This window comes from Dipodomys spectabilis, unplaced genomic scaffold (assembly GCF_019054845.1).
Source record: "Dipodomys spectabilis isolate Male_0828 unplaced genomic scaffold, ASM1905484v1 ptg000054l, whole genome shotgun sequence".
Taxonomy (NCBI): Eukaryota; Metazoa; Chordata; class Mammalia; order Rodentia; family Heteromyidae; genus Dipodomys; species Dipodomys spectabilis.
This window is the reverse complement of record NW_024870731.1, coordinates 44,862,196-44,888,669: the sequence shown is the minus strand read 5'-3', so window position 1 is coordinate 44,888,669 and position 26,474 is coordinate 44,862,196. Positions and strand designations below refer to the sequence as shown.

Here is a 26,474-nt window from a genome sequence, read left to right as displayed (position 1 = left end):
AATGGAGAAACTCTGGAGCCAGAGAAGAGTGCAACCTGAGCCGGGCCTTGGAGGAGGCTCCCCTTCCCTGAGCACCCAGATCGCGTCCTAAGATGCCCCCGGCTACTCGCTAATGGAGCCTTTTCAGCGGTCCTTGTCACAGCATGCATCCCAGACCGCTCGCATGCGCCAGCGCTGCCTGAGTGAGCGTCTCCACCGCTGGCCACAGCCCCAGGCCCCGTGCCCTGCCCTGGCCGTCCCCACGGACACGGCCCACCCTGGAGCCCGAGGCCCGGAATGTCCCTACACCTGAGGGGTGAGGGTGGCGGTCACATCGTGCTTGAGTGTGTGCGCGGCACGGGAGGCTGGGCGGTGAGGGGACTGGGCGCCACATCAGCCTCCTCCCCCCCCCCCCCCCCCCCCCGCCTCACCGAGGAATTCTGGCACTGCAGACTGGAGCTGTTGAAGCGCAGCGCGGTCACCCGGGCAGGGCTGCCGGGGATGTGGAAAAGGCACTCGTAGCCACGCTGGCCTGACTGCGGCTGTGGCAGGTTCCGGGCAGCCAGGGTGATGGGCTTCACCACGCCCACTGGCACGTAGATCTGCGTGGAGGGCAGGATCTGGGGGCAGTCCTGGGGAAACACAACGAGTGAGCCAGGCTCGTGCGTGCCACTGCCGGGGCCCGCCGTGGGTGATCTGAGGACCAAAAGCACCGTGTCCTCGGCGTTGCTCTCTGGCAGGCGGAGGCTGCACACCCAGCGGGTTGTGCGCCTTGGCTCCATGTCCTAGGCCCCGGCAGTCCAGAGGCCGCAGGGCCCCATCTGGCCTACAGCTGCACAGGCCCTTGAGGCAGGAGGCAGGAGCCAAGAGCGGGGTGCTGGAGCCGCCGACTCTCAGCTGGGGACCTGGGGAGCATGTAAAAATAGCTGGAGCCGGCAGAAAAACAGCCAGGGCCCCCTGGGCCCGCAGCGCTCCGCACCAATAGCTGATGCAATGCCGGGCTGCCTTGCAGCACCGCTGGCGGGTCCTGGGGAGCGGCCTGCGGGAGCCTGGCCGGGCTGCCTTGCAGCACCGCTGGCGGGTCCCTGGGGAGCGGCCTGCGGGAGCCTGGGCGGCTTTAAATAGGGAGGCTGGAAGCAGCCCGAGTCCCCAGGCCCGCTCGCGGCTGCCCTGTGGGCGTGGGTCCAGGGCAGTTCTGTGGGGCTCCACGGGGCCTTGGACCCTGACTCGGCCCTCGAGGCCCCTAGGGAACAGGGCTGGAAAGGCCATCTAAGTGAGCGGACCACTCACCACCCAGCCACCTAGGTAACCACACGCTGCAGGGCCGGTGGGTGAGCAGACCCCCATCACACGGCTGGCTAAGCGAGCTGGCCACTCACGAGGAACGCTCTCTCGTCCACTGGCCAGAGGCCCCGCTAGGTGCTGCACTGAAGGATGCTCAAGCCACAGCCCTGGAGACCCTGGCCCTATCTCCAGCTATTCCCTGCCACACCCCAAGCCTGTCCCATGATGGCCCCATCACGGGCCCTAGCACCTCAGGTCCCCACTGAAGAGGAGGATGGACTTGGGTCCAAACCCAACCTGCCCTTTAGCCTGGAGGAGCTGCTCAAGCTGTGCGGCTCCCCTCCCATCACGCCAGCCAGGAGACACCACAGGCAACCAGGGGAGGTCCTGGGGCCCCCAGCCCAATCCCAGCACGGACGGGGGAGGTCCTGGGGCCCCAGGCCCAATCCCAGCACAGACGGGGGCCACCCCGCCGGCCCCCTCGCCTATCCCAACACCCTGCCCCGCTCCCACACCTCACCCTCCACCCTCCCAAGCACTAAGCCGACCTGCTACCGAGCCTGCTGCCGCCACACCAGGTTAGCAGCCACGCCTGCGCCTCCCAGGTGCCCCCACACCTCACTCCCCTCCCCCATCCGCTCTCCACACCCAGAGGGCACACAGACACCCATCTCAGGAGACCCGCACTGCAGACTGCGCTGAGGAGGGGACATGGTAATGACTTCAATCCGACAGGAAGAAGGCCTGGCGGCAGGTCCTTGTCTCCAGCAGCCACCTAGGAAGAGGCTGCAGAGCCCTGGGGAAGGCTGGAGAAGGGCACTCACTGAGCGCGTGAGGGCGTGGGCTGGACCTGAGGCCCCTGGGACCCGGCTCCCAGCTGGGGAGGATTGCACGGGGCTGGTGAGGTCCCGGCTCACAGCTGGAAAATGGTGGAGGGAAGGAGGTCCTTCACGACCCAGGCTAGCACTTCATTCCTGTGACCCAGAGCTCTACACAGAGTCAAAATTTGGAAGGCTGCCCGTCTACAGCGGGCCTGCCTTATGCATGGTATTTCTAAGCAAAGCTTTAACTATGGTCTACAAATTTAAAAAAATGAACTCCTGTGTGTATAGTACACAGCAGAGCGCAGCCCTCAGCCAGCACCAGCGTCACCTGAGGGCCTCAACCACTGCCATCTGCTATGTCCCAATCTGTCATTTTATGAAGAATTTGCCTCTCAAAAAGTAAACAGTGCCAGGTGCTGGTGGCTCACACCTGTCATCCTAGCTACTCAGGAGGCTGAGAACTGAGGATCGCAGCTCAAGCCATCCGGGCAGGAAAGTCTGTGAAACTCTCATCTCCAATAAACCACTAGAAAACCGGAAGTGGTACTGTGGCTTAAGTGGTAGAGCTCTAGCCTTAAGAACTCAAGGACAGCACCCAGGTCCTGAATTCAAGCCTGACTACCAACCAAACAAACAGTCAATGGTGTCCTAAAAGGCAAGGTAAGCCAGTTCTAAAAGCTCACATCTGTAATCCTCGCTGCTCAGAAGCTGAGATGCAGAGGTATATAGTTCAAGGCCAGCCTGGGTAATAAATAAAAGTCCACTAGACTACAAAATAACCAGCAGGAAACTGCTAAATCAGGTTTAGCAGTGTGGCTCAAGTGGTAAAGTACCAGTGGAGCCCTCAAGCAGGAAAGCCAGAGAAGCACAAAGTCCTGAGTTCAAACCCAGTGCTGGGAGGGAAGGGCCAGGCAAAAGTGAATGTACTTAATTTGAGAAAATGAACATTTGAGCTAGGGCTCAGGTGGTAAAACACTTGCCCAGCAATAACAAGTCCTGAGCACCAACCAGGACAGAACCTCCACAGAACCAAAGTTTTGGACTTTGAAAGCTGGTGCTGGGCAGAGGCCGGAGCCTGTAGGGCAGTGATCTCCCACATGGGGCTTCTCCTCACCACACTGTCCTTAGGCCCGCTGCGCTCTCCGGGACTCGTCTGTCCCAGGGCCCGGCAGGTGTGACAAACCAGAACCTGGAGTCTCCTAGGGCACCTGTGGGCAGGAAGCTGACCAGTTCTCTAGGAAAATGCCAGCCATACTTCCCACTTCTCCAGAAAGGCCAGAAAACCCACCTCTGGGAGCGCCGGCCCAGGTGGGCTCCTCCAAGCCCCGAGCCCAGTGCCCAGTGCCACCACGGCTGCCACCTCCCGCTCGTGGCCCCGGCACCAAACTCGGGCAGGTCTGAGGGCCCAGGCAGGGGCTAGGGAGGCCTTGGGAGGCCCTTCCTCCGTGTCTGAGAGCAGAGGCTGGACAGGAAGGCCCTGCCTACCTGGGAGCTAGGCTCCAGCACGGAAAGCGCTGGGGCTCTGGCAGTCTGCTGTGTGAGGACCCCAAACCAGGAATGGGAAGCAGAGTGCTACTCATCCACATGCACTCTACCCAAGTCTGCGGACATACAGCACTCCTCACCAACAAGCCCAGGCTACAGCCAAGGAAAAAGAATCCCTTCCCGAGCCCCCAGCCCCGTGCTCCAAACCGCCCGCTCCGCTGCCCTCCCCAGACCCGGGTACCCACGCGGCCCCACCTGCGGACACCCCGGCGACTCCAAGGGACAGTGTGTTCGGCTGCCCTGGGGCTGATGGGGCAAAAGGCAAAGACCCGTATGGGAGAAGACCCGGCGTCCTTAACCCCGGAGCCCCCGCCTGCTCCCAGCCCTGCCCGGACACCCGTGGCCTCCACAGGGTCACAGACCCACGCCCCGGGCCGGCCTCTGCGGCCACCTGGCTCTCACAAGCACAGAAGGGGACAGTGCCCGTGGTGGGGGGGGGCTTAGAGGGAAGGGCACCGGCGGAGAGCGAGGCCCTCGGCATCCCAGAGGCCCACTTCCCGCCCTCGCTTCGAGGCCCACCAGCAGTCAGGCCCCACAGGCCACCCCTCCCCTCTGGGACAACAGAGTGGCGGCCACAGGGAGGGGAAGGGTGCTGGCTGCAAGTCTAGGCTTCACACCACAGGGTGCCATGGAGCCCGCCTGTGCTTCCCATCCACACGGTGCCCGGTCAGTCCTGACGCGGACAACCGAGGCTCTCGGCAGAGCAGCCTGCTGCTCATAAACACAGTCTGCCTTGCCCAGGCTTCAAAATAATTACCACCTAATTACTAGCAATTACCACGCAGCACTTCAGACGACTCCAGAGCCCACCAGCCCTGCACCAGCCCTGCACCAGTGAATCCAGCCAGTTCCTTCTTGTCTCCCAGGACTCAGCCTGCCACGCACCCCACTACACCATACCCCCACACCTGAGGTCCCTGCCGCGCAGGCCTCTTTGCTGTGCCCCGACAGTCACCCCCAGGCACCCCCAGACAGAGGCCCAGGGGCAGGGCCTTGTGGAGACATCTCCTAAAAACTTGGGTACTCCACCCTGGCTTGGCGGGGCCTCGGGCTGAGATGTCCGGGGGCTGCACCCACCCTGACCCTGGGCCAGGTGTCCAGCATCCCGGCAGGCGGACCAGCTGGCCAGCACAGGCTGGCAGGCAGGCGCTTGCCGACGCCTCGGCCTCTGAACCTGAGCCCCGCCCCACTGCCGTACCTCAGAAACGTTGACACGGCCCTCCAAAAAGGCGCAGTCAGCAGCGTTATTGGTGCACACGTGGCGGTATTTGCACCAGTGGCAGGGGAAGGAGCCGTTGACACAAGCCAGGCAGCTGCAAGGAGAGGGCACGGCTGAGTCTGAGGACAGCGTCCCACATCCCTCGGCCCGCCCCACACATGCAGCCTGGCCACCCGGCCAGGCCTCCACACTGGCCGCCTAGCGCCAGGCCTCCACACTGGCCGCCCAGCGCCAGGCCTCCACACTGCCCACCCGGCCGGGCCTCCACACTGGCCGCCTAGCGCCAGGCCTCCACACTGGCCGCCCAGCGCCAGGCCTCCACACTGCCCACCCGGCCGGGCCTCCACACTGCCCGCCCGGCCGGGCCTCCACACTGGCCGCCCAGCGCCAGGCCTCCACACTGGCCGCCCGGCCGGGCCTCCACACTGGCCGCCCAGCGCCAGGCCTCCACACTGGCCGCCCGGCCAGGCCTCCACACTGGCTGCCCGGCCGGGCCTCCACACTCCCCGCCCGGCCAGGCCTCCACACTGGCCGCCCGGCCAGGCCTCCACACTGGCCGCCCAGTGCCAGGCCTCCACACTGGCCGCCCGGCCGGGCCTCCACACTGCCCGCCCGGCCAGGCCTCCACACTGGCCGCCCGGCCAGGCCTCCACACTGCCCGCCCGGCCAGGCCTCCACACGGGCTTCCCAGCGCCAGGTCTCCACACTGGCTGTCCAGCCAGGTCTCCACACTGGCCGCCCGGCTGCGGGTTCCCCGGGCCTCCACACTGGCCATCCAGCTGCGGGTTCCCCGGGCCTCCACACTGGCCGTCCGGCTGCGGGTTCCCCGGGCCGCCGCCTACTGAGAGGCCTGGAGGAGCTTGTGCCGTCTCCTCTCGGCCTTTCCCTCCTCTTCACCGCTTTCGTTCTCTGTAGTGCTGGTCACCAACAGTCCACCCCAGGGCCAGCCAGTGTGGTGGCCCGAGCACAGAAAAGGAGCTCGCACGGGCCAGGAGCTGTGCTCGCCCTCCTCTCAGTGCAAGTTCAGATGGCAGGCAGCTCGCACAGCACCGGGCCAGCACCTCGGGCCACACACACTCCCACCTGTCAAGCCCACCTGGCCGGAGCGCGCGCGCTCTGTAAAGGGCCGGCTATCGCAGCCTTCCAGGCTGTCCGCTGCAGAGCCACGTCACCTCCCATCTCTGAGGCAGGAAGAACTCTGCCTTCTGTCAGGGGCTCCCAACCCTGAGGGCGCTCACGGCGGGCTGAGGTACAGCAGACTTGAGCCTCAGAGGTTCAGAAGCCTTTCCCCCAGATGTGCTGTGGTCCAGCAACAGCTGGGCTCAGAGGCAGCAGGCACCAAGTGGCCAGGGCTCTTGCAGGACCTGGGCCCTCTGGTACCAGAGACCACCGGCCATCCCCAGTGACATCACCCAGTGTCCATCTCCTCAGCCATGCCCTCACTCAGCCCTGCAGCTGCCTAGGCTCTGTCGCACCTCTCCACCCACCCCTGGTGACCGCAGCCCTGCAGAGCTGGCTCCACACCGCTCTGCCTGCTGCCCACCAGCGTGCCCCTGGGGCCAGGCCTCAGCCTCCCTCCAGCATGCGGCCATGCTGGCACCACGGGCTCCTCGCAGCTCTCCCAGCAGCCTCTTGCTCCTCCTGGCCCAGAGGGAGGCCGAGTGTGAGGAGTCCAGGGAGCGGGGGGGGGGGGGGGGGGGGAGGCGGGGGGGCACCTGCAGAGGTGCCCGCGGGGGACGGGGCGGGGGGCACCTGCAGAGGTGTCCGCGGGGGACGGGGCGGGGGGCACCTGCAGAGGTGTCCGCGGGGGGGGGGGGGCACCTGCAGAGGTGTCCGCGGGGGACGGGGGGCACCTGCAGAGGTGTCGCGGGGGACGGGGGGCACCTGCAGAGGTGTCCGCGGGGGACGGGGGGGCACCTGCAGAGGTGTCCGCGGGGGACGGGGGGCACCTGCAGAGGTGTCCGCGGGGGGGTGGCACCTGCAGAGGTGTCCGCGGGGGACGGGGGGCACCTGCAGAGGTGTCCGCGGGGGGGGGGGGCACCTGCAGAGGTGTCGCGGGGGACGGGGGGCACCTGCAGAGGTGTCCGCGGGGGACGGGGGGCACCTGCAGAGGTGTCCGCGGGGGGGGGGGGCACCTGCAGAGGTGTCGCGGGGGACGGGGGGCACCTGCAGAGGTGTCCGCGGGGGACGGGGGGCACCTGCAGAGGTGTCCGCGGGGGACGGGGGGCACCTGCAGAGGTGTCCGCGGGGGACGGGGGGCACCTGCAGAGGTGTCCGCGGGGGACGGGGGGCACCTGCAGAGGTGTCCGCGGGGGGGGGGGCACCTGCAGAGGTGTCCGCGGGGGGGGGGGGACGGGGGGCACCTGCAGAGGTGTCCGCGGGGGGGGGGGGACGGGGGGCACCTGCAGAGGTGTCCGCGGGGGACGGGGCGGGGGGCACCTGCAGAGGTGTCCGCGGGGGACGGGGGGCACCTGCAGAGGTGTCCGCGGGGGGGGGGGGACGGGGGGCACCTGCAGAGGTGTCCGCGGGGGGGGGGGGACGGGGGGCACCTGCAGAGGTGTCCGCGGGGGGGGGGGCACCTGCAGAGGTGTCCGCGGGGGGGGGGGGGCACCTGCAGAGGTGTCCGCGGGGGGGCGGGAGGACAGTGGCAGGGCACTCACGCCTGGTGGACGCTGCAGTTGTAGAAGACGAAGTCTACAGACGCGAACTTCTTCCCCGTCTCCTTGGACTTCAGGTAGAGCTTCACCACCCGCTGGTCTCCTGCAGGCAGCAGGCAGGGCATGAGGCTGCAGGCCACAGAGCCCAGGACCCCACTCCACCCCAGAGCTAGGCCTGGATTCGGGACGCCAGGAGGCCGAAAGTGGGGGACAGCACAGCCGGACCTAGGGGCTGGCCGCTGGGGAGGGGCTCTGCCCTCCAACTCCCCCCAGCTTCACACCCAGCCAGTGTTCCCCTCTGACCTCTGACCCCAATGCCCTGACCCTCAGCTCTGCAACACAAGCTTTTGCCCCTGCAACTCCCTCCTCCTGCCTACCCTGTGCCTACCCCCGCGCGGGCTCTGAGTGGGCGACGGCCAGCACTGTCCCCCATGCCTGTCTGCTTCGGCCAGGCCCACTCACCCTGGCCCCTCGTGATGGGCGCCACCTCCTGGGCGGAGGGCGAGCGGCAGTAGACGTGGCCATCCTGGACGATGCTCTCCGACTCAGTGAAGTCCTCGAAGGAGCAGTTGACCCCAGCCGAGAGGTCGGGCACATTCCAGGCCTGCAGCATAAGCTGGGCCACACACACCTGTGTGAGTGCTGCCTGTGACCCCCCCCCCCGCCCGTCGACCCCCGCAGCGAGACTCACCGGCACCTGAGACATGGTGACGGACACATTGCGCGGCTGCACGGTCAGCACCACGCACTGCAGCAGGCTGGAGGCAAAGCGGTGGGGCTCGTCCGCCCGCTCACAGGCGTCCTTCCTGGAGCAGCTGCGGGGCAGGGCCGCACTCACCACCAGCCTCCACCCTCCTCCCACATCCGGCTCAGCAGCCAAGCGAGACCCGGAGCAGCCGGCGTGCCCGCCCCGGACACCCCTACTCACACACTGTGTAGGACACACCAGCCGCAGTGCGGGTCCCGAGACCCCAGGCACAGCTCACACGAGGAGTACTGCACGCAGCTCTCCACCGGCACCCGCGTCACCTGGGGAGGAACGGGGCATCTGGGTCCCGGGCCCAGCCACCCTCGCCATCTATCACAGCACCAACGTTTGTACAGAAGGGCCGAGGCAGACTCCAAGCAGGGGAGGCCAGCAGGGAAAGCCCACAGCTCTGAAGGGAAGGGCCAGACCCCCGACCAAGCTGGCCAGGTGGCCCCATGCGGACCCTGTCTGACCCTGCTCAGTCAAGCACTGGCTTCTGGGACTCTGAAAGTCATGTGGGGAGGGCGCGGCAGTGGTGGAGGGAGGACCTCACCCCACCCGCCGCCGCTTGGCCCACACCTGTTCCAACAGGCCCTTGCACACTGTGTCTGCTGGTGGACAAACCACGTCCACCAGCCAACGGGCAGCCCTGGTGGGAAGAGCAGCCTCGGCTCACATTGGACGCCGACCCGGCTTCCTAGTGACCCAATTCCCCGGCAGGTCCCCCACCGGCCTCCCGCCAGCCTGCCTGCCACGGCCAGCCCCCGCCACCCACCTGTTTTTCTGTCATGGCGTACAGGTGCTGGCGGCTGGGGCTGAGGACGAGGTCACGCAGGATGGGGCTGCCCTCCTGGGCCACCACGCTCTCGTAGGCCAGGGCCGGCGGGCTGCCCGGCTTGTCAGGGTCCACCAGGATCTGCAGCGGTGAGGGGCCTCTGCAGGAGCTCGCCCAGGCCTCTGCCCCAGCCCCACGCCCCTCCCCTCCGAGCCCCCCACGTCCCAGGATCTGCAGCGGTGAGGGGCCTCTGCAGGAGCTCGCCCAGGCCTCTGCCCCAGCCCCACGCCCCTCCCCTCCGAGCCCCCCACGTCCCAGGATCTGCAGCGGTGAGGGGCCTCTGCAGGAGCTCGCCCAGGCCTCTGCCCCAGCCCTACGCCCCTCCCCTCCGAGCCCCCCACGTCCCAGGATCTGCAGCGGTGAGGGGCCTCTGCAGGAGCTCGCCCAGGCCTCTGCCCTAGCCCTACGCCCCTCCCCTCCAGCCCCCCACGTCCCAGGTTCTGCAGCGGTGAGGGGCCTCTGCAGGAGCTCGCCCAGGCCTCTGCCCCAGCCCCACGCCCCTCCCCCACAGCCCCCCACGTCCCAGGACCCCAGGGGCCTGCACTTGCTTCCTCGCCCGTCACCAGGTGCCCAAGCACAGAGCGCAGAGTATGCGGGCCCAAGCCCAGATGGGGCTGTGGAGCCAGGCTGGGCTGGGGAGCAGCATGCTTGGGACAGGGAGTGGCCTTGGGATTGCAGGGGAAGTGGGCCCAGGGCAGCAGAGAAAAGGGACCGGGTTATCTCCTTGGGGGGGGGGAGGCTAGGGCCAGGTATCTTGTGGGAAGGAGGCCAGGGCCAGGTATCTGGTGGGAAGGAGGCCAGGGCCAGGTATCTGGTGGGAAGGAGGCCAGGGCCAGGTATCTGGTGGGAAGGAGGCCAGGGCCAGCCCCAGGGACATGCCAGCTGAGAAGCAGCAGAGGCCGTGCCTTGGAGGCAGGGAACACATTCCAGATCCCACACAAGCCGGGCGCTAATTAGCCAGCTCTTCTCCGCAGCTTTAGTGCCCTAAGTATTTTTAGTTGCTTTTACCAAACAAATGTATTTAATTAACAGAGGGACCCAGGGGGCTTCTAGAGCTGGGGCTCAGGGGTGCATCTGCCCCGCCTGGCTGGGCCGGGCTGGTCTCAGGGGCGCAGGGCCTGAGCTGGCGCCTGCCCCCAGGCAGCCAGCCTCCTAGCACCCCCTTCGGGCCTTTAAACCCAGTGGCCAGCCCACCTTTCCATCTCCACTTCCACCCCAGGTCAGGGGCCTGGACCCGGGCTCGGCACAGGGCCCTCCGTGGTGCCTCGAGAAGGTGGACAGGGCAGGCCTGAGGACAGCGGAGCCAGGCCCAGGCAGAAGCCCCACCCCGGCTCGGGCTGGGCTGGGGCCAGCCAGGGTGGGGCGCTGTGTGTGTAAGCCAAAAGGCTGCTGGCTGTGGAGGGGGAGGCTGCATTCCTGAGAGGAGGCCACCCCCACATCCGCTCAGCTGCCTCCCCAACAAGCCCGCTTAAGTCAAACCAGACTGGGAAGAGCTGGGCAGGGGAGGGCCCCGCTGGGCCCAGCTGGGACACCGGTCTGCAGGGGCTGGAACTACTTTGGCTCATGGACTCTGAAGGAGGGACATGGGAGTGAGGTGGCTCAGAGGCAGTGAGGCCTGTCCTCACAGGGGGCTAGGACACACTCAGATCCGCCCCGCTGCCAGCCATGGCCACCCGATCCGCCCTGCAGCTGGAGTGGGGGTGGGCGGCTCATCCCAAAGAGCCTGAGGGGGCAACGAGGGCCAGAGGCTGGCTGGGTCAGGGGCTGGCGCGTGACCTGTCACAGAGGCTGGCTGGGTCAGGGGCTGGCGCGTGACCCGTCACAGAGGCTGGCTGGATCAGGGGCTGGCGCATGGCCCGTCACAGAGGCTGGCTGGGTCAGGGGCTGGCGCATGACCCGTCACAGAGGCTGGCTGGGTCAAGGGCTGGCGCATGACCTGTCACAGAGGCTGGGTGAACTGCAGCCAGCCAGACGTACACAGGATCGAGGCCTGGATGGGACCCAGGCCTAGACGGGACCCAGGCCTAGACGGGACCCAGGCCTAGACAAGACCCAGGCCTAGACAGAACTCAGGCTTAGACAAGACCCAGACCTAGACAGGACCCAGACCTGGATGGGACTCAGGCCTAGACAGAACTCAGGCCTAGACAGAACCCAGGCCTGGACAGGACACAAGGCCTAGACAGGACCCAGGCCTAGATAAGACCCAGGCCTAGACAGAACTCAGGCCTAGACAGGACCCAGGCCTAGACAGAACTCAGGCCTAGACAGAACTCAGCCCTAGACGGGACCCAGGCCTAGACAAGACCCAGGCCTAGACAGAACTCAGGCCTAGACAGGACCCAGGCCTAGACAGAACTCAGGCCTAGACAGAACTCAGCCCTAGACAGGACCCAGGCCTAGACAGAACTCAGGCCTAGACAAGACCCAGGCCTAGACAGAACTCAGGCCTAGACAAGACCCAGGCCTAGACAAGACCCAGGCCTAGACAGAACTCAGGCCTAGACAAGACCCAGGCCTAAACAGAACTCAGGCCTAGACAAGACCCAGGCCTAGACAGAACTCAGGCCTAGACAGGACCCAGGCCTAGACAGGACCCAGGCCTAGACAGAACTCAGGCCTAGACAGGACCCAGGCCTAGACAGAACTCAGGCCTAGACAAGACCCAGGCCTAGACAGAACTCAGGCCTAGACAAGACCCAGGCCTAGACAGAACTCAGGCCTAGACAAGACCCAGGCCTAGACAGGACCCAGGCCTAGACAGAACTCAGGCCTAGACAGAACTCAGGCCTAGACAAGACCCAGGCGAAGACAGAACTCAGGCCTAGACAAGACCCAGGCCTAGACAGAACTCAGGCCTAGACAGGACCCAGGCCTAGACAGAACCCAGGCCTAGACAGAACCCAGGCCTAGACAGAACCCAGGCCTAGACAGAACTCAGGCCTAGACAGAACCCAGGCCTAGACAAGACCCAGGCCTAGACAGAACTCAGGCCTAGACAGAACCCAGGCCTAGACAGAACCCAGGCCTAGACAGAACCCAGGCCTAGACAGAACTCAGGCCTAGACAGGATGGAACCCACGGCCTAGACCCAGGCCTAGACGAGACCCAGGCCAGAAGCCAGACTGAAGCACGCTGCCCAGGTCCAAACCTGACCCAGATGTATCCCAGCTATGACACCCATGTGTGGTGTTGAAGCATTCGCTGCTTTGTTTCCCAAATGACTATCCTTGTTGGGAAATAGAAATGGCAGCCACCCCCAGACCAGCTCAGACAGGCACCAGGGAGTGGTGTGGAGCAGGTCAGAGGATACACACTCCAGACGCCAGCCTCAACACAAGACCCCACCCAGCCTGCATCAGGTCTGCACCCCTCTCCTGCCACCCAAGCCAGGCCTGACACCAGAGCACCGGGCCCTAGATGCCTCTAGACAGGGCAGGCAAGAGGAGCACCAGCACCCCACCACCCCCCAGCAGCCAGGTGATGCTTGGGACCTGACCCCAGCCTGGCCCAGCCTGCCATCCCCCACCAGGCTAGGCAGAGCAGCTCCAGGGCCATCAGGGCTCATTGTCAGGCCGGGCAGCATGGGCAGGCCCTGCACAGGCTCCAACACACCCGCCCCGCCCATGCAGCCTGTACTCAGATGGCTGGACAGGTGGCTAGACAGCTGCAACAGGGCAAGCGTGCCCAGCTGTCCGTCCACCTGCCCCGCCATGCCGCCCGCCCCCCTCACACAGGGCCCAGCTCAGGCCAACTGTGAGGACAGGCCATGGAGAACCACGGTCCCACCTCTGAGACGCGCAAGCAGGGTTCCGGGCGGTGGCCCGCCAAGTCAGGGTGGAGCCTGGCGAACCTGAGAAGCCAGAGTCCAGGCTCAGCAGACACGGAGCGCACACGCACGAGGTCCCTGTGTGCACAGGTGAAGTCCCGATGTCCACAGGCGATGAGGCCACACGGTTCCCCGTGAGCGTGTGATGTGCCGAGGCCCCTGTGTGTGTGTGATGGAGCCCTGGGCACACATGTGCGTGGCGGGGCTCTACACGCACGTGCAATGGCGCCCTGCAAACACGCATGCGGTGACATCCCTGGACACACCCATGTGAGGCCCGTGTGCGCGCATGCCCTGTATTGACACGTATGTGATGAGGCCCTGTGTACACGTGTGAGCTCCTGGTGTCACGCAAATGTGTGGGTCCTCACATGCATCTGCCTGGGTTGGGGTCTCACGCACACATCATACAACACGTGTACATGTGTTGTAGGATCCCCGTGTGCACACGTGGCACGTGTGGGGCACCTGCACGAACATGTATGTGGCAGGGTCCCCGTGCACACAGGTGAAGCCTCATGTGTGTGGCAGGCCCCCGTCCAGTGTGATGGGGAGCAGGCTAGAAATGGCCATCGCAGGCTCCTGCATTCCACTCACAGCTTTTAGGCTTGAGGGTTGCCAAAGCCCCGCCACTTCACTGACCAGACGGTAAACTGAGACTCACAAGATCTGCCAGAGGAACCCGGAGCCCAGGGGCCTCTCCCCAGTGGGAGGGAGTCAGGAGCGCAGAGACCCAGACAGCAGGCAGGCACAGGGCCAGACAGCTGGCAGGACGGCAGGGCTCATGTGCCGATAACCACAGCTGTCCAACTAGAGGGCCACCCACCTGGAGGCGGCCGTGTCACAGCCCCCTGGCCGCGGCAGCTGGACTGCTGGTGCAGCAGAGCAGAGCCCAGGGCCTGCCCACGCCACGTCACCTGGCTCTGCACCGGCCTCCCGGAGCCCGCAGCCCCGCCCACCTCCAGTGCGCGCTGCCCACACTGGGGTGGACTTCTCTTTGGAGGTGACTGCCCTCGTGCTGGGGGCGCCCTCACAGCCAGCCCCCTCCCCCGCTCCTCAGAATCAGACTGCGCGTGGTCCTGGACACCCAGCCACCCCAGCTCGGGGACATGGGCTGCCACCGCTCGGTCCCCGGTGGACTCTGAGCTGACGGCTCTGGACTTCCCCGTGGACGGCATCGCCAGAGGGCGGACAGCAGGCTCAGCCCGTGTCCAAGGCCCTCCAGGCAGGGCCTGTGGGCGAGCCCCAAGTGCGGGGCGAGCGTAGCCGCGGCCTGCTCCACTACCGCCGGGGCCTGCCCGACGGCTGCGGCCAGCAGGCAGCTGACGGCCCGGCCAGGTCAGCTGTCCATCCAGCCTGGAGCCAACAAAGGGCCCATTCTCCGGGTGGAGGGCAGGCGGGCGTGGAGGAAGATGTCTGGGCCACCCAGGCGGTGTGCCAAGGCCGGCACGCGTCTCGCTGCCCAGAGGCAGGGGCTGCCTCGCTTGGCCCCGACCTGGGAGGGGAAAGTGCCCTGTTCTGGCCCCCTGTGCCAGCAGCCAGGGCCGGGTTCCAAGACCCCTCCCTGCTCGTGGGGGTACTGGCTGAGCTGCATTTGGTCTCTAGGGCTGGGGACAGGCAGAGGTACGCCTGCAACCACCAGAGGCCAAGCTGAGGTGAACACAGAATGTCAGCAGAGGCCTGGGAGCCTCCAAGCCTCTCCCCCCTCTGTGGCCTTCCTCACCTGTCGGAACCCCTCCCCCCTGGGCAGGCTCCACGCCTTGGGTTCTGATGCTGGGAGGGCAGTCCGTGCTTCCTCCTCCCTGTAGCACTGGCAAGTTAAAACAGCCTGCAGGGCCAGATGGCTGTTCAGTAGGCCTGGAGCCTGGAGTGCAGGGGCCCAGGAATCCGGCCTTTCCCACCCCACACAAGACAGCAGGAGTGACCGAGGCAGGACCTGCCCAGGATCAGCCCTGGCCCGCCCTGGAAGAGCACCTTCTGCACCCTTGGTCTCTGCTGCCAATACCTTGCAGAGTTGTCAAAGAACTCCGGAGCTCACAAATGCAAAGCAAAGAAGGCATCTGGAAGCCACCCAGAACGAGACCCCAAACCAAGACTTTGCAACGGGGTATAGCTACTGGCCCAAAGCCATCGCTTGAGGGCCACACCACACCGACCACAAGACAGCACTCATCAGGAGCCAGGACATGTGACATAGCTTCCGACTGTACATCTTTGATGGGCTCAGTCTCAAACTGAGACTGGTGAGGCCCCTTGACCCAGGCCCCCAGCTGGGTCAGACCTCTGCAGCTCCCAGAGCTCACCGAGCCCCAAAGGACAGCTGCTCCAGCACATCGACCAGCACAGTGTTGAGTATGGCAGACCTGGGGACCTAACCCTGCTCAGAACCCTATGCTGTTTGGTTCCCAAGATACACTGTAACACCTCTGAGCGCTGTGTACACCGGGACACCTCTGAGCTCTGTGTACACGGGGACACCTCTGAGCTCTGTGTACACCAGGACACCTCTGAGCTCTGTGTACACAGGGGAATCTCCTGAGCTCTGTGTACACCGGGACACCTCTGAGCGCTGTGTACACCGGGCACCTCTGAACTCTGTGTACACAGGGACACCTTTGAGCTCTGTGTACACAGGGACACCTTTGAGCTCTGTGTACACAGGGGAATCTCTGAACTCTGTGTACACCGGGACACCTCTGAGCTCTGTATACACAGGGACACCTCTGAGCTCTGTGTACACCGGGACACATCTGAGCTCTGTGTACACCGGGACACCTCTGAGCTCTGTGTACACCGGGATACCTCTGAGCATTGTGTACACCGGGACACCTCTGAGCTCTGTGTACACCGGGACACCTCTGAGCTCTGTGTACACAGGGGCATCTCTGAGCTCTGTGTACACCGGGACACCTCTGGGCTCTGTGTACACAGGGACACCTCTGAGCTCTGTGTACACAGGGGAATCTCTGAGCTCTGTGTACACCGGGACACCTCTGGGCTCTGTGTACACAGGGACACCTCTGAGCTCTGTGTACACAGGGGAATCTCTGAGCTCTGTGTACACCGGGACACCTCTGGGCTCTGTGTACACAGGGACACCTCTGAGCTCTGTGTACACCGGGACACCTCTGAGCTCTGTGTACACCGGGACACCTCTGGGCTCTGTGTATACAGGGACACCTCTGAGCTCTGTGTACACAGGGACACCTCTGAGCTCTGTGTACACAGGGGAATCTCTGAGCTCTGTGTACACCGGGACACCTCTGGGCTCTGTGTACACAGGAGAATCTCTGAGCTCTGTGTACACCGGGACACCTCTGAGCTCTGTGTACACAGGGGAATCTCCTGAGCTCTGTGTACACCGGGACACCTCTGGGTCTGTGTACACAGGGAAATCTCCTGAGCTGTACACAGGGGCATCTCTGAGCATGTTCCCAGGAAACATGGACAGCCTCAGCCAACCAAAGGTTCTGCGGGTAAGTGGACCACCACACACTGGGCGCAGGCGGCTGATCTCTCCACTCTGGCCACAAGCAGCTGTGGGATGGAGACAAACAGACCCCACCGGCACCTCCCAGCCCCCACCCAGTCCTCGGATCAGAGAGGAAAGATGACAGTGAACAGGAGGCCAAGCTCCTAACTCCGGGGCAGAAGCCCAGCAGGCCCCAGGCCTCACTCTTCAGATCCTACCCAACGGGACGTGTGCACTGCACAGAGCCTAACAGAGCCACAGATGTAGTGTCACCCCATGCAGAGCAGAGGGGACGCACACTCCAGTGTGCATATGTTACGTACAGCACACGAGGAGTGCAGCTACACATGGCTGCAGGATGAACCTTGCCAACAAAGCTGAGCAAAGACAAAGAAAACATGCTGCATGACTAAGCCGCGAGAAGTTCCGGATGCAGCATGACAGCCCAGAGCCAGAGGTCAGCCGGGGCATTCCCGGGTCAGCCAGGGCGGCCGGGAGGGGCTCTGGGGATGATGGGTGCCAGTGCATCCTCAGGCGACACCCTATGAGCGTCTGTCACTTCCCTGTGGGCCCAGCTACCAACCAACCAACCAACTACACAGGGCACAGCCCTGAGCAAGGCCGCAAGTACAGGCCGCTGGAAATCCCCAAGGTCCAGGCCGGGAGAGGGGGAGGGGCTGCTGTCCTAAGCCGCCCAGGCCCGGGAGGACGGGGCAGGAGCCGCAGCCAGAGCCCAGAGAAAGCTCCAAAAGCACTGCGGGGAGCTGAGCTGAGCTGAGCCTGCCCCACAGGCCACTGTCCCCCAGTTGCTGAAGAACACCCCGGGGAATATACCAGGAATATATTCAGGCTGCTGTGAGCCCTGGGGTGTGGAGGCTTGGGCAGGAGCAGGTGGCAGGCCCCTGGGGGCCTGCAGCCAAACTCCCATACCAGAGGATTGCAGCAGGAAGCCCATGTGTGGCCGTGCAGTGCCACAGGGGAGGGACATATGCCTCAGAGTGGCCAGTGAGTGGCCGTGCAGTGCCACAGGGGAGGGACATAACCCTCAGAGCGGCCAGTGAGTGGCTGTGCAGTGCCACAGGGGAGGGACATAACCCTCAGAGCGGCCAGTGAGTGGCCGTGCAGTGCCACAGGGGAGGGACATAACCCTCAGAGCGGCCAGTGAGTGGCCATGCAGTGCCACAGGGGAGGGACATATGCCTCAGAGCGGCCAGTGAGTGGCCGTGCAGTGCCACAGGGGAGGGACATAACCCTCAGAGCGGCCAGTGAGTGGCCGTGCAGTGCCACAGGGGAGGGACATAACTCTCACAAGGCAGCTAAACAGCTCCTGGGGGTGAGGGGGGCATACCCAGGTTCAGTGAAGGAAACAGACCCAGGAGAGTGGCAGTCGGCCTCCCTTTGGGTGGGGCTCCTTGTGTGGGGGGCCTCAAGAGCAAGGACCCCTCAGCGCCCCGGAACTGGCCCCCAGGCCCAGGGCCTTCCTGAGCTGCGCCATGGCTCCGCACGAGCCCTAACCACACCTGGGGTCACAGGCCCCGCAGGCTGGTAGCCAGTGCACAGCAATGAAGGATCTCACACAACACGCGCTCTCCAGACCTGAAAGACCGGATGTCCAGGCAGATGGCCTCGCTCCCGTCTGGCAAGGTGGCCAGAGGGCCAGGCTGTGCCTCGGCAGGCCCAGTGCACAGAGTGAGGGCACAGGGCTCAGATGTCCTGTCCTTCCCATCCCTAGGGCTGTGTGGCCTCACTCTGGCTCCCCTCCCACAGGACCCACGCCAGGGCCGCCCTGGAGTAACAATCCCAGCACAGGGTCTGTAGAAGCCAAGGGCAGCCACGCGCAGCGCTGGGCTCTGGGGCCCAATGCATGCTGGGAAGGGCACCCAGGAGCTGCAGCCTCTGCGGGGGAGGGGCAGGCGGCAGGGCTGGGCCCTGGGGAAGGGAGGGAGAGGCAGGGGCAGTGCAGCCAACCCTGAGCAGCTGAAGTTGGCAGGTCTTAAATTAATCGGCTACAATTTTACACAACAACACGTTTGGCAGGGCCTGGCTGGGGGCCAGCCAAGTCCCTGGAGCTCCTGAGATGCTTTTTAAAGCCCTGCGAGGACCAGGCCTGGGAATGGGGGGAGGGGCCACCCTGGCCGGCTGGCCTGCGAGTCAGGCAATGGGCTCCTGGGGACCCCGGCTCCCACAGTACAGTGGGCGCTGGCGCGGCAGCCGCAGGGCGGGAGGAACCTCCATGTACACAGTGCTGGCGGACCAGGGGCCCAGCCACTCCCACACCCAGGCTGGGCCAGGGTGATGGGGGAGGCAAGGATGGTGGGAATTCTGCCTCCCAAAGGCTAGGCCCAGCCAAGAGGAGCCTGCACACCCACAGGGAGCAAGTGTCCTTCATCGTGGGCCCCTGGCAGGGCCGTGGGCCTGTGGGAGGGGACGGGACAGCCAGGCCTACCCTGCGCAGGAAGGGCCCGGCATGACTTGATGGGCACCCAGTTGACATCTGGCTTCAGGTCAGTGGTCCAGAGCGGGACATTCAGGAGAAGTTCCCCAAGAGAAGGAAGGTCACAGGTAGGACCTGGCTAACTCTGCAAGCCCCCAGTCACGTCCTGAAGAGCCCCAAAGAAAGGGAGGGGAGAGCAAGAACCCTGCAGCCAGCAACTCTGAGCTGGTGCTGTGAAGTGCTGTGCCTCAGTATCCCTATTTGTCAAACAGATAATGGAACTGCGGAAAGGCCTCTGAGAGAGGCCAGTGTGAATGACTGCTCAACACACGCTTCCGTGGAAGTAGGAGCCTGTTGGGCCCTGGGGAAGTAGGAAAAACTGAGGGCCAGAGAGGCTGGGCAGGTGGGAAGTCACACCGATCATGACGAAACAAGGCTTAACTCGGCCATCTGCACTGTGTTGGGGAAAGACCACTGGTGGGTCTGATAGCTGCGGGCAGCTTCCTGGACCCTCGCAGGGGGACACCTGAGGGTGGGAAGCACACACCCGCTTCACTGCAGTACTCCAAGCGAAATGAGGCTCTGCTCTCCAAGCACAGCCCAACAGCTCAGGCCCTGGCCCCAGCAGCTAACTCCAGGCACCCAGAGAGCACCATCTACCCAGGTGCCGCCACCACACCTGGCGTAGGAGGGCCAGAGCCCAAGGCGAGGCTCTGGGCAGCAGGCGCAGGGGCGCTGGGCACTGGGGCAAAGGTACCGCAGGGGGACACAGCCTCACTTCCCAGCTGAGGAGGGCCCCACGCCCAGCGGGCCAGCTCCCGGCCTCCTGAACCAGGAGAGGGTAGGACGGTAACCCGTAGGGCCACGCAGGCCTCCCGAGCCTCCCAGCCACAGCAACACGGAGGCACCGGCACAACCCAGACTCACCCAGAGGACCCGGCCCTCACCCAGGCTTCCCACGCCTGCTGCCTCCCTGCCGAGAAGAGAGCCCCCTGGGCACCACACCGCAGGCGCTCCGCCCCGCCCTCGCAGGGGAGTGTCCAAGGCCCCCAGTGGCCACCCACAAGAGGACACCAGAGCGTGGCATCCAGCCTGGCTTCAGCTGGGGAGGCTGAGGAGAGTGAGGTGGTCCCCGCACGCCGGAGCAGGCTCCCGTGGTGTGGGAGATGTCTTCCTGCGCACACAGGGCCACGGACTGGGGGCCGTCAGGCCACGTCCCATGCGGGGCACAGCCTGAGGCCTGCCCCCTTGCTCCCGCTTGGGGCACCCCCCCTTTCAGTATGGCTGGGAGTTTGTCCTCATCAGGCCTTGCTCCGCACACATCCAGCCCACAGGTTTTGCCATCCACCACGGCCCACAGAAAGGACAGCACGGACACCAGGGAGGCCACAGCCCAGAGCGGGCTCAGCCACTCCCCTCAGCTCCCCACCACCAAGCTAGGGCAGGGAGGAGGAGGAGGGCTGCCCTTGCCCTGCCCTTGGCCTGGAGAGAGGCGGGGGGGGGGGGGGGGGGGGAGGAAGGAACGCGCTGAGCAGAGTGCTGCTTCAGCAGACGGCAGGCCGCCCAGGCCGTTGGGGCGGGGGCAGCGCCGGGGGGAGTGGGCCGCTAGGCCTGCCCCCTGGGGGCTGAGCCCTGCCCCTGCCGGTGGGCTCCCGGGCCGGCCCCAGAATCCTGCAGAGCGGACTCAGGCCTGAGACCCACCCCATCCACCCTGAACCCCGACACAAGCCAGAAGCAGAGGACACCTCCCAGGGGAAGCCCTCTGCTGTCAAGGTCACCAGGCCCCCACCCCACATCACAGGCACACTGTCCCCTGCCCCAGTCCAGGTTTTCATGCCCCCCCCCCCGCCAATAGGCACCCCTCCCCTGGAGCGCGCCCGGGCCCCTCCCCCGCCACCCCCAGCGAGCGCGCCCCAGCCTGACCTTGCGGATGCGGCCACTCCGCGTGCCAGCAAACACCACTGTGTGGCCCCGGTAGTCATAGGCGGCCACAGCCGTCAAGCCATCCTCCTTGTCCACAAACAGAGGCAGGCCCTCGATGGTGACCGTGCCCCCCAGGGGCTGGTTGAAGTCCTGTCCACAGAAGTCGTCATCGATCTGCAGGGGCTGCAGGGGACAGGAGGAGAGTCAGCAACCGGCTGGATGCCCCTGCCGCCAGCACCAGACCGACCCAGACGCCGCCAACACCACTCAGGGTCAGCAACGCCTGGGCTCACCGGACACACTGAGGTCTGGGAGCTGCCGGGGCCCAGCAAGCATGCCCCGGAGGGACCCGACCGAGGGGGACGTGAGGAGATAGTGAAGGACTGGGGAGCTGAGCCACCCACTCCCACCCCAGAACAAGGGGGTGGGCAGAGGAGGGGCGGCCACAGCTGGGAGGGCCAAGCGCCAGGCAGCCACACCTAAAAGCGAGGGAAGGTGCTGCTGTGTGTGCAGGAAGCAAGTGATAGAGGCTCCGGAGATGGCTGGGGTCCAGCGTGGGGGGCTGCTCGGCCTCAAGGCCATGGCGGGGAGGGTGCACACACAGAGTAAGGTTGGCCAAGAGGCCAGCCGGGCCCCTTCCGGCCTCTGAGGTCTGCCCGGAGAGGGCACTGAGTGGACAGAGCAGGGAACACAGGGCTAGGCTGGCTGGGCCAGAGTGGGAGCACCGAGAGCCACCCGAGGGAGAAAGAGGCAGGTCTCCGATGGGGGATGGGGGACAGGGTACAGGGCACAGGGGACGGGGCACGGGGGACGGGGGACAGGGGACGGGGCACGGGGGACGGGGCACAGGGGACGGGGGACGGGACGGGGCACAGGGGACGGGGGATGGGGGATGAGGGACAGGGGACGGGGCACAGGGCACAGGGGACGGGGCACGGGGGACGGGGCACAGGGGACGGGGGACAGGGGACAGGGGACGGGGCACAGGGGACAGGGGACGGGGCACAGGGGACAGGGGATGGGGCACAGGGGACGGGGCACAGGGGACGGGGGACGGGGCACGGGGGACAGGGGATGGGGCACAGGGCACGGGGCACAGGGCACAGGGGACGGGGGATGGGGCACAGGGCACAGGGGACGGGGCACAGGGGACAGGGGACGGGGCACAGGGGACGGGGCACAGGGGACAGGGGACGGGGGACGGGGCACAGGGGACGGGGGACAGGGGACGGGGGATGGGGCACAGGGCACAGGGGACGGGGGGCGGGGCACAGGGGACGGGGGACGGGGCACAGGGGACAGGGGACGGGGGACAGGGCACAGGGGACAGGGGACGGGGCACAGGGGACGGGACGGGGGACGGGGGACAGGGGATGGGGCACAGGGCACGGGGCACAGGGCACAGGGGACGGGGGATGGGGCACAGGGCACAGGGGAGGGGGCACAGGGGACGGGACGGGGGACGGGGCACAGGGGACGGGGCACAGGGGACAGGGGACGGGGGACGGGGCACAGGGGACGGGGGACAGGGGACGGGGGATGGGGCACAGGGCACAGGGGACGGGGGACGGGGCACAGGGGACGGGGGACGGGGCACAGGGGACGGGGGACGGGGCACAGGGGACAGGGGACGGGGGACGGGGCACAGGGGACGGGCGACAGGGGACGGGGCACAGGGGACGGGCGACAGGGGACGGGGGACGGGGCACAGGGGACGGGCGACAGGGGACGGGGGATGGGGCACAGGGCACAGGGGACGGGGCACAGGGGACAGGGGACGGGGCACAGGGGACGGGGCACAGGGGACAGGGGACGGGGGACGGGGCACAGGGGACGGGGGACAGGGGACGGGGGATGGGGCACAGGGCACAGGGGACGGGGGACGGGGCACAGGGGACGGGGGACGGGGCACAGGGGACAGGGGATGGGGGACAGGGCACAGGGGACAGGGGACGGGGCACAGGGGACGGGACGGGGGACGGGGGACAGGGGATGGGGCACAGGGCACGGGGCACAGGGCACAGGGGACGGGGGATGGGGCACAGGGCACAGGGGAGGGGGCACAGGGGACAGGGGACGGGGGACGGGGCACAGGGGACGGGGCACAGGGGACAGGGGACGGGGGACGGGGCACAGGGGACGGGGGACAGGGGACGGGGGATGGGGCACAGGGCACAGGGGACGGGGCACAGGGGACGGGGGACGGGGCACAGGGGACGGGGGACGGGGCACAGGGGACAGGGGACGGGGGACGGGGCACAGGGGACGGGCGACAGGGGACGGGGCACAGGGGACGGGCGACAGGGGACGGGGGACGGGGCACAGGGGACGGGCGACAGGGGACGGGGGATGGGGCACAGGGCACAGGGGACGGGGGACGGGGCACAGGGGACGGGGGACAGGGGACGGGGCACAGGGGACGGGGCACAGGGGACGGGACAGGGGACGGGACGGGGCACGGGGGACGGGGCACGGGGGACGGGGGACAGGGCACGGGGGACGGGGCACAGGGCACGGGGGACGGGGCACGGGGGACGGGGGACAGGGGACAGGGGACGGGGCACAGGGGACGGGGCACAGGGGACGGGGCACAGGGGACGGGGCACGGGGGACGGGGCACGGGGCACAGGGGACGGGGCACAGGGGACGGGGCACAGGGGACAGGTGACGGGGGACGGGGCACAGGGGACGGGGCACAGGGGACGGGGGACGGGGCACGGGGGACGGGGCACGGGGCACAGGGGACGGGGCACAGGGGACGGGGCACGGGGGACGGGGCACGGGGGACGGGGCACGGGGGATGGGGCACGGGGGACGGGGCACGGGGGACAGGGGACGGGACGGGGCACAGGGCACAGGGCACAGGGGACGGGGCACAGGGGACGGGGGACAGGGGACAGGGGACAGGGGACGGGGCACAGGGGACGGGGCACAGGGGACGGGGCACAGGGGATGGGGCATGGGGGACGGGGCACGGGGGACGGGGCACAGGGGACGGGGCACAGGGCACGGGGCACAGGGCACAGGGCACAGCACTCAGCCAGGTGTATATGTAAATACAATGCATTTCTCAAGGACACACAGGAGACTGGGCCAACTGCCCCTGCCCCGTGTGCTCTTGGGGCAGCCCTGGGAGGAGGAGACCGGCCCTGTAGAGGAACCAGCGTTGCCTCCAGTTAGGAGTGGGGGACCTGCAGCCAGAGGAGGCATGGGCTTCCCTGGGCCACACAGGCCCCAGGCAGTGGGAACGCAGGGCCCGAGGCTGGCAGCCTGCTCATATGACCTGACCCCAGACGCCAGAAATCATTCTGGAGGGACCAACAGCTTCTATCCCCAACGGCACAAGCAAGAGGCCCCTGGACTCTGGCTGGCCAGGAATGGCCCTGGTCAGACTTTGGGTGAGGCGGGGTACCGTGGCCACGGAGTGCCAGCCCGGTCCGTGCATCCTGGAGGTTCCCACAGCTGGGCTGGAGAGGGCGGGGATATGGCCAGGGGGACGGCCGGGCCCAGCCCAGGGATCCGCCTGGGCCCCAGCTCGGCCTTGCCAGCCGTGAGACCCCGGGGGCATCAAGCTACCTCTCCGAGCCTTGTACCCCAGTCTGCATGACCCGGAGCTGCCAGGTCCCAGCAGCGCCAGGTGTGGCATCAACTCCAGCTGTGCTGCCCCCTTCCTCCCAAGGCGCGGGCCGGCATCATGCCGCCGCCAGGGACGCGCGTGGACGGCACTCACCGAGTTGATGCAGCCCAGCTCCTTGTTGAGCAGCCAGGGCAGCGAGAGCTTGCCCTCCCCGCGGTAGCAGGACTGAATACGCTCCTTGATCTTCTCCTTGATGGCCCTGAGCGTGAACAGGCACAGCACGGACTCCTTGGGCGGCTTCACGCGGTTCTTCTGGCCCTGCGCGAACACGGTGAACAGCACGTCCTCCCCCTCCGGGAGCTGCAGGTAACTGGCCAGCGCACGGCCGGGCCGGCTCAGGTAGGCGTCCTGCACCAGGCGGTACTCCACCCCGGCCTGCTGACAGCCGATGGGGAACTCCACGTAGGAGTAGAACTTGGGGTCGTCCACACAGAGCCGCACGATCTTGGAGGTGAAGAAGTGCTCGCCGGCGGCGTCCGGCGAGGTCAGCTGTGTGTCCAGCTGCAGCGTGAGGTAGTACACGAACTGCTCGCTCCGGAAGCTGTACACATAGTAGATGTCGAAGGCCGGGAACTTGGACAGCGTGTCGGACGGGATCTTGAGCTGCGAGGACACGAACTCATCCTGGTACACGAAGCCGAACATGTCGGCGTCCTCCTCGTTGGCCATGAGCCGGCGGCTGGACAGCGTGGGGAAATACTCGGACTTGCCGTCGATGGGGGTGCCCACGAAGAGCTTGGCCTGGCCCTGGCCCGGCGGGGCGGCGATGAGCACGCCCGCCATGCTGCCGGCCTCTCGCACGCTGGACAGGTAGTGCTCCTTGCGGTGATGCGGCTCTCCCAGCTTGAAGAGGTCGTCCAGCCGCAGGAACTGGCAGATGCCCTGGGAGGCGCTGCCGCAGGCCAGCAGGCGGTTGGCGGCGTAGTCCAGCAACAGCAGCTTGTTGACGTTGTCGGTGCTGCCCAGGCCGTGCGGGCAGGACTGCACGCTGGGGGGCGGGTAGCACTTCTCGTTGTCCTCCACGGGGCCCGTCACGTGCACCCGCAGCAGCGTCAGGTTCCCCGACAGCTTGTAGATGCGGTTCACCCCACCCACGTACACCTCGCCCGTCTGCTCGTGGACCACCACGTGGGTGAGGCCCCAGTCGCTGGCCACGAAGGTGCGGAAGGCGGGCTGTGGCCGTCCGCCCGCCTGGGCGGAGCCCCCCGCTGCCCACACGCACCCCAGGAGCAACAGCAGCATCGGCGGCGTCCGTGGGCTCACAGGCGGCAGCGGCATGGTGGGCCGGGGCCCTGACCCTCGGTGCTCGGGTCCCACTGGGGCGACGGTCACGGGGCCGGGAGCCTCAGCCCTAGGGGGAACAGGTCAGAGGGCATGAGCACGAGCACACGCACACGGCACACCTCCACCCGCGCGGACAACTTCCAGTGAAAAGACCCAAGTGCCGAGGGTCACCGAGACCGAGCCGCGCCACCAGCAGCGGCCAGGACACCTGCGTGGCAATGGCAGGGCTGCACCAGAGCCGCGCCCTGCCGGTGCTGGCGGGACTGGCTGATGGGAGGGGACTGGGGGCCCAGATTCGCCCCGAGCAGAGCTCTTCACCGCCGACTCGTGCACCTTGGCCAGGGAGCCCTCACTCCGGGGCAGGTGACCCCTCCTTGCCCGAGGCTGCCATCGCCACCGCCGACAACCGCTGACTCTGCCCTCACGAGAGCTGCCCAGTGACCTCCGCCTGGCGCTCAGGCCGGCTTTCCAGCCTCCTGCGTGTCCCCTCAGAGCACACCTCACAGAAACAGGGTCCTCTCTGGACTCCAACTACCAGTTTAGCCCAGTGTGGCTTAACCAAGCCCTCTGCACTGCTCAGCAACCCACCACAGCCCACCGCGACACAGGGTCCCACCGCAACACGGGGTCCCCCTGCCAAACGGGACCCCACCGCCACACAGCTGCAAGGGACACTGGCCCTTGGTCACTCACGGGCTCATGCTGGCCCGGTATCTCACAGCAACTCTAGGCCTGCATTCCTAGAAAGGAAGACGTGGCTCTCACCCAAGTCTTCACACCCAGCAGTGTGGTACCCTCGCGGTC

The 26,474-nt window shown here is 66.5% G+C and overlaps 1 protein-coding gene across 1 annotated transcript in view; it reads right to left on the bottom strand.

The window, feature by feature from the left end:
• The window catches only part of Plxna1 (plexin A1), a 47,979-nt gene extending 22,304 nt beyond the window's left edge, over nucleotides 1-25,675 (bottom strand). The window contains exons 1-9 of the mRNA XM_042680020.1: nucleotides 24,480-25,675; nucleotides 20,750-20,932; nucleotides 9,032-9,172; nucleotides 8,437-8,537; nucleotides 8,200-8,323; nucleotides 7,971-8,124; nucleotides 7,512-7,611; nucleotides 4,831-4,945; nucleotides 411-611 (exon numbers count right to left, since the gene is read on the bottom strand). Of these exons, the coding sequence (XP_042535954.1) occupies nucleotides 411-611; nucleotides 4,831-4,945; nucleotides 7,512-7,611; nucleotides 7,971-8,124; nucleotides 8,200-8,323; nucleotides 8,437-8,537; nucleotides 9,032-9,172; nucleotides 20,750-20,932; nucleotides 24,480-25,664 (2,304 nt within the window). The 5' untranslated portion in view covers nucleotides 25,665-25,675. The remainder of the gene's footprint in view (nucleotides 1-410; nucleotides 612-4,830; nucleotides 4,946-7,511; nucleotides 7,612-7,970; nucleotides 8,125-8,199; nucleotides 8,324-8,436; nucleotides 8,538-9,031; nucleotides 9,173-20,749; nucleotides 20,933-24,479) is intronic.
• Nucleotides 25,676-26,474: the final 799 nt, after the last annotated feature.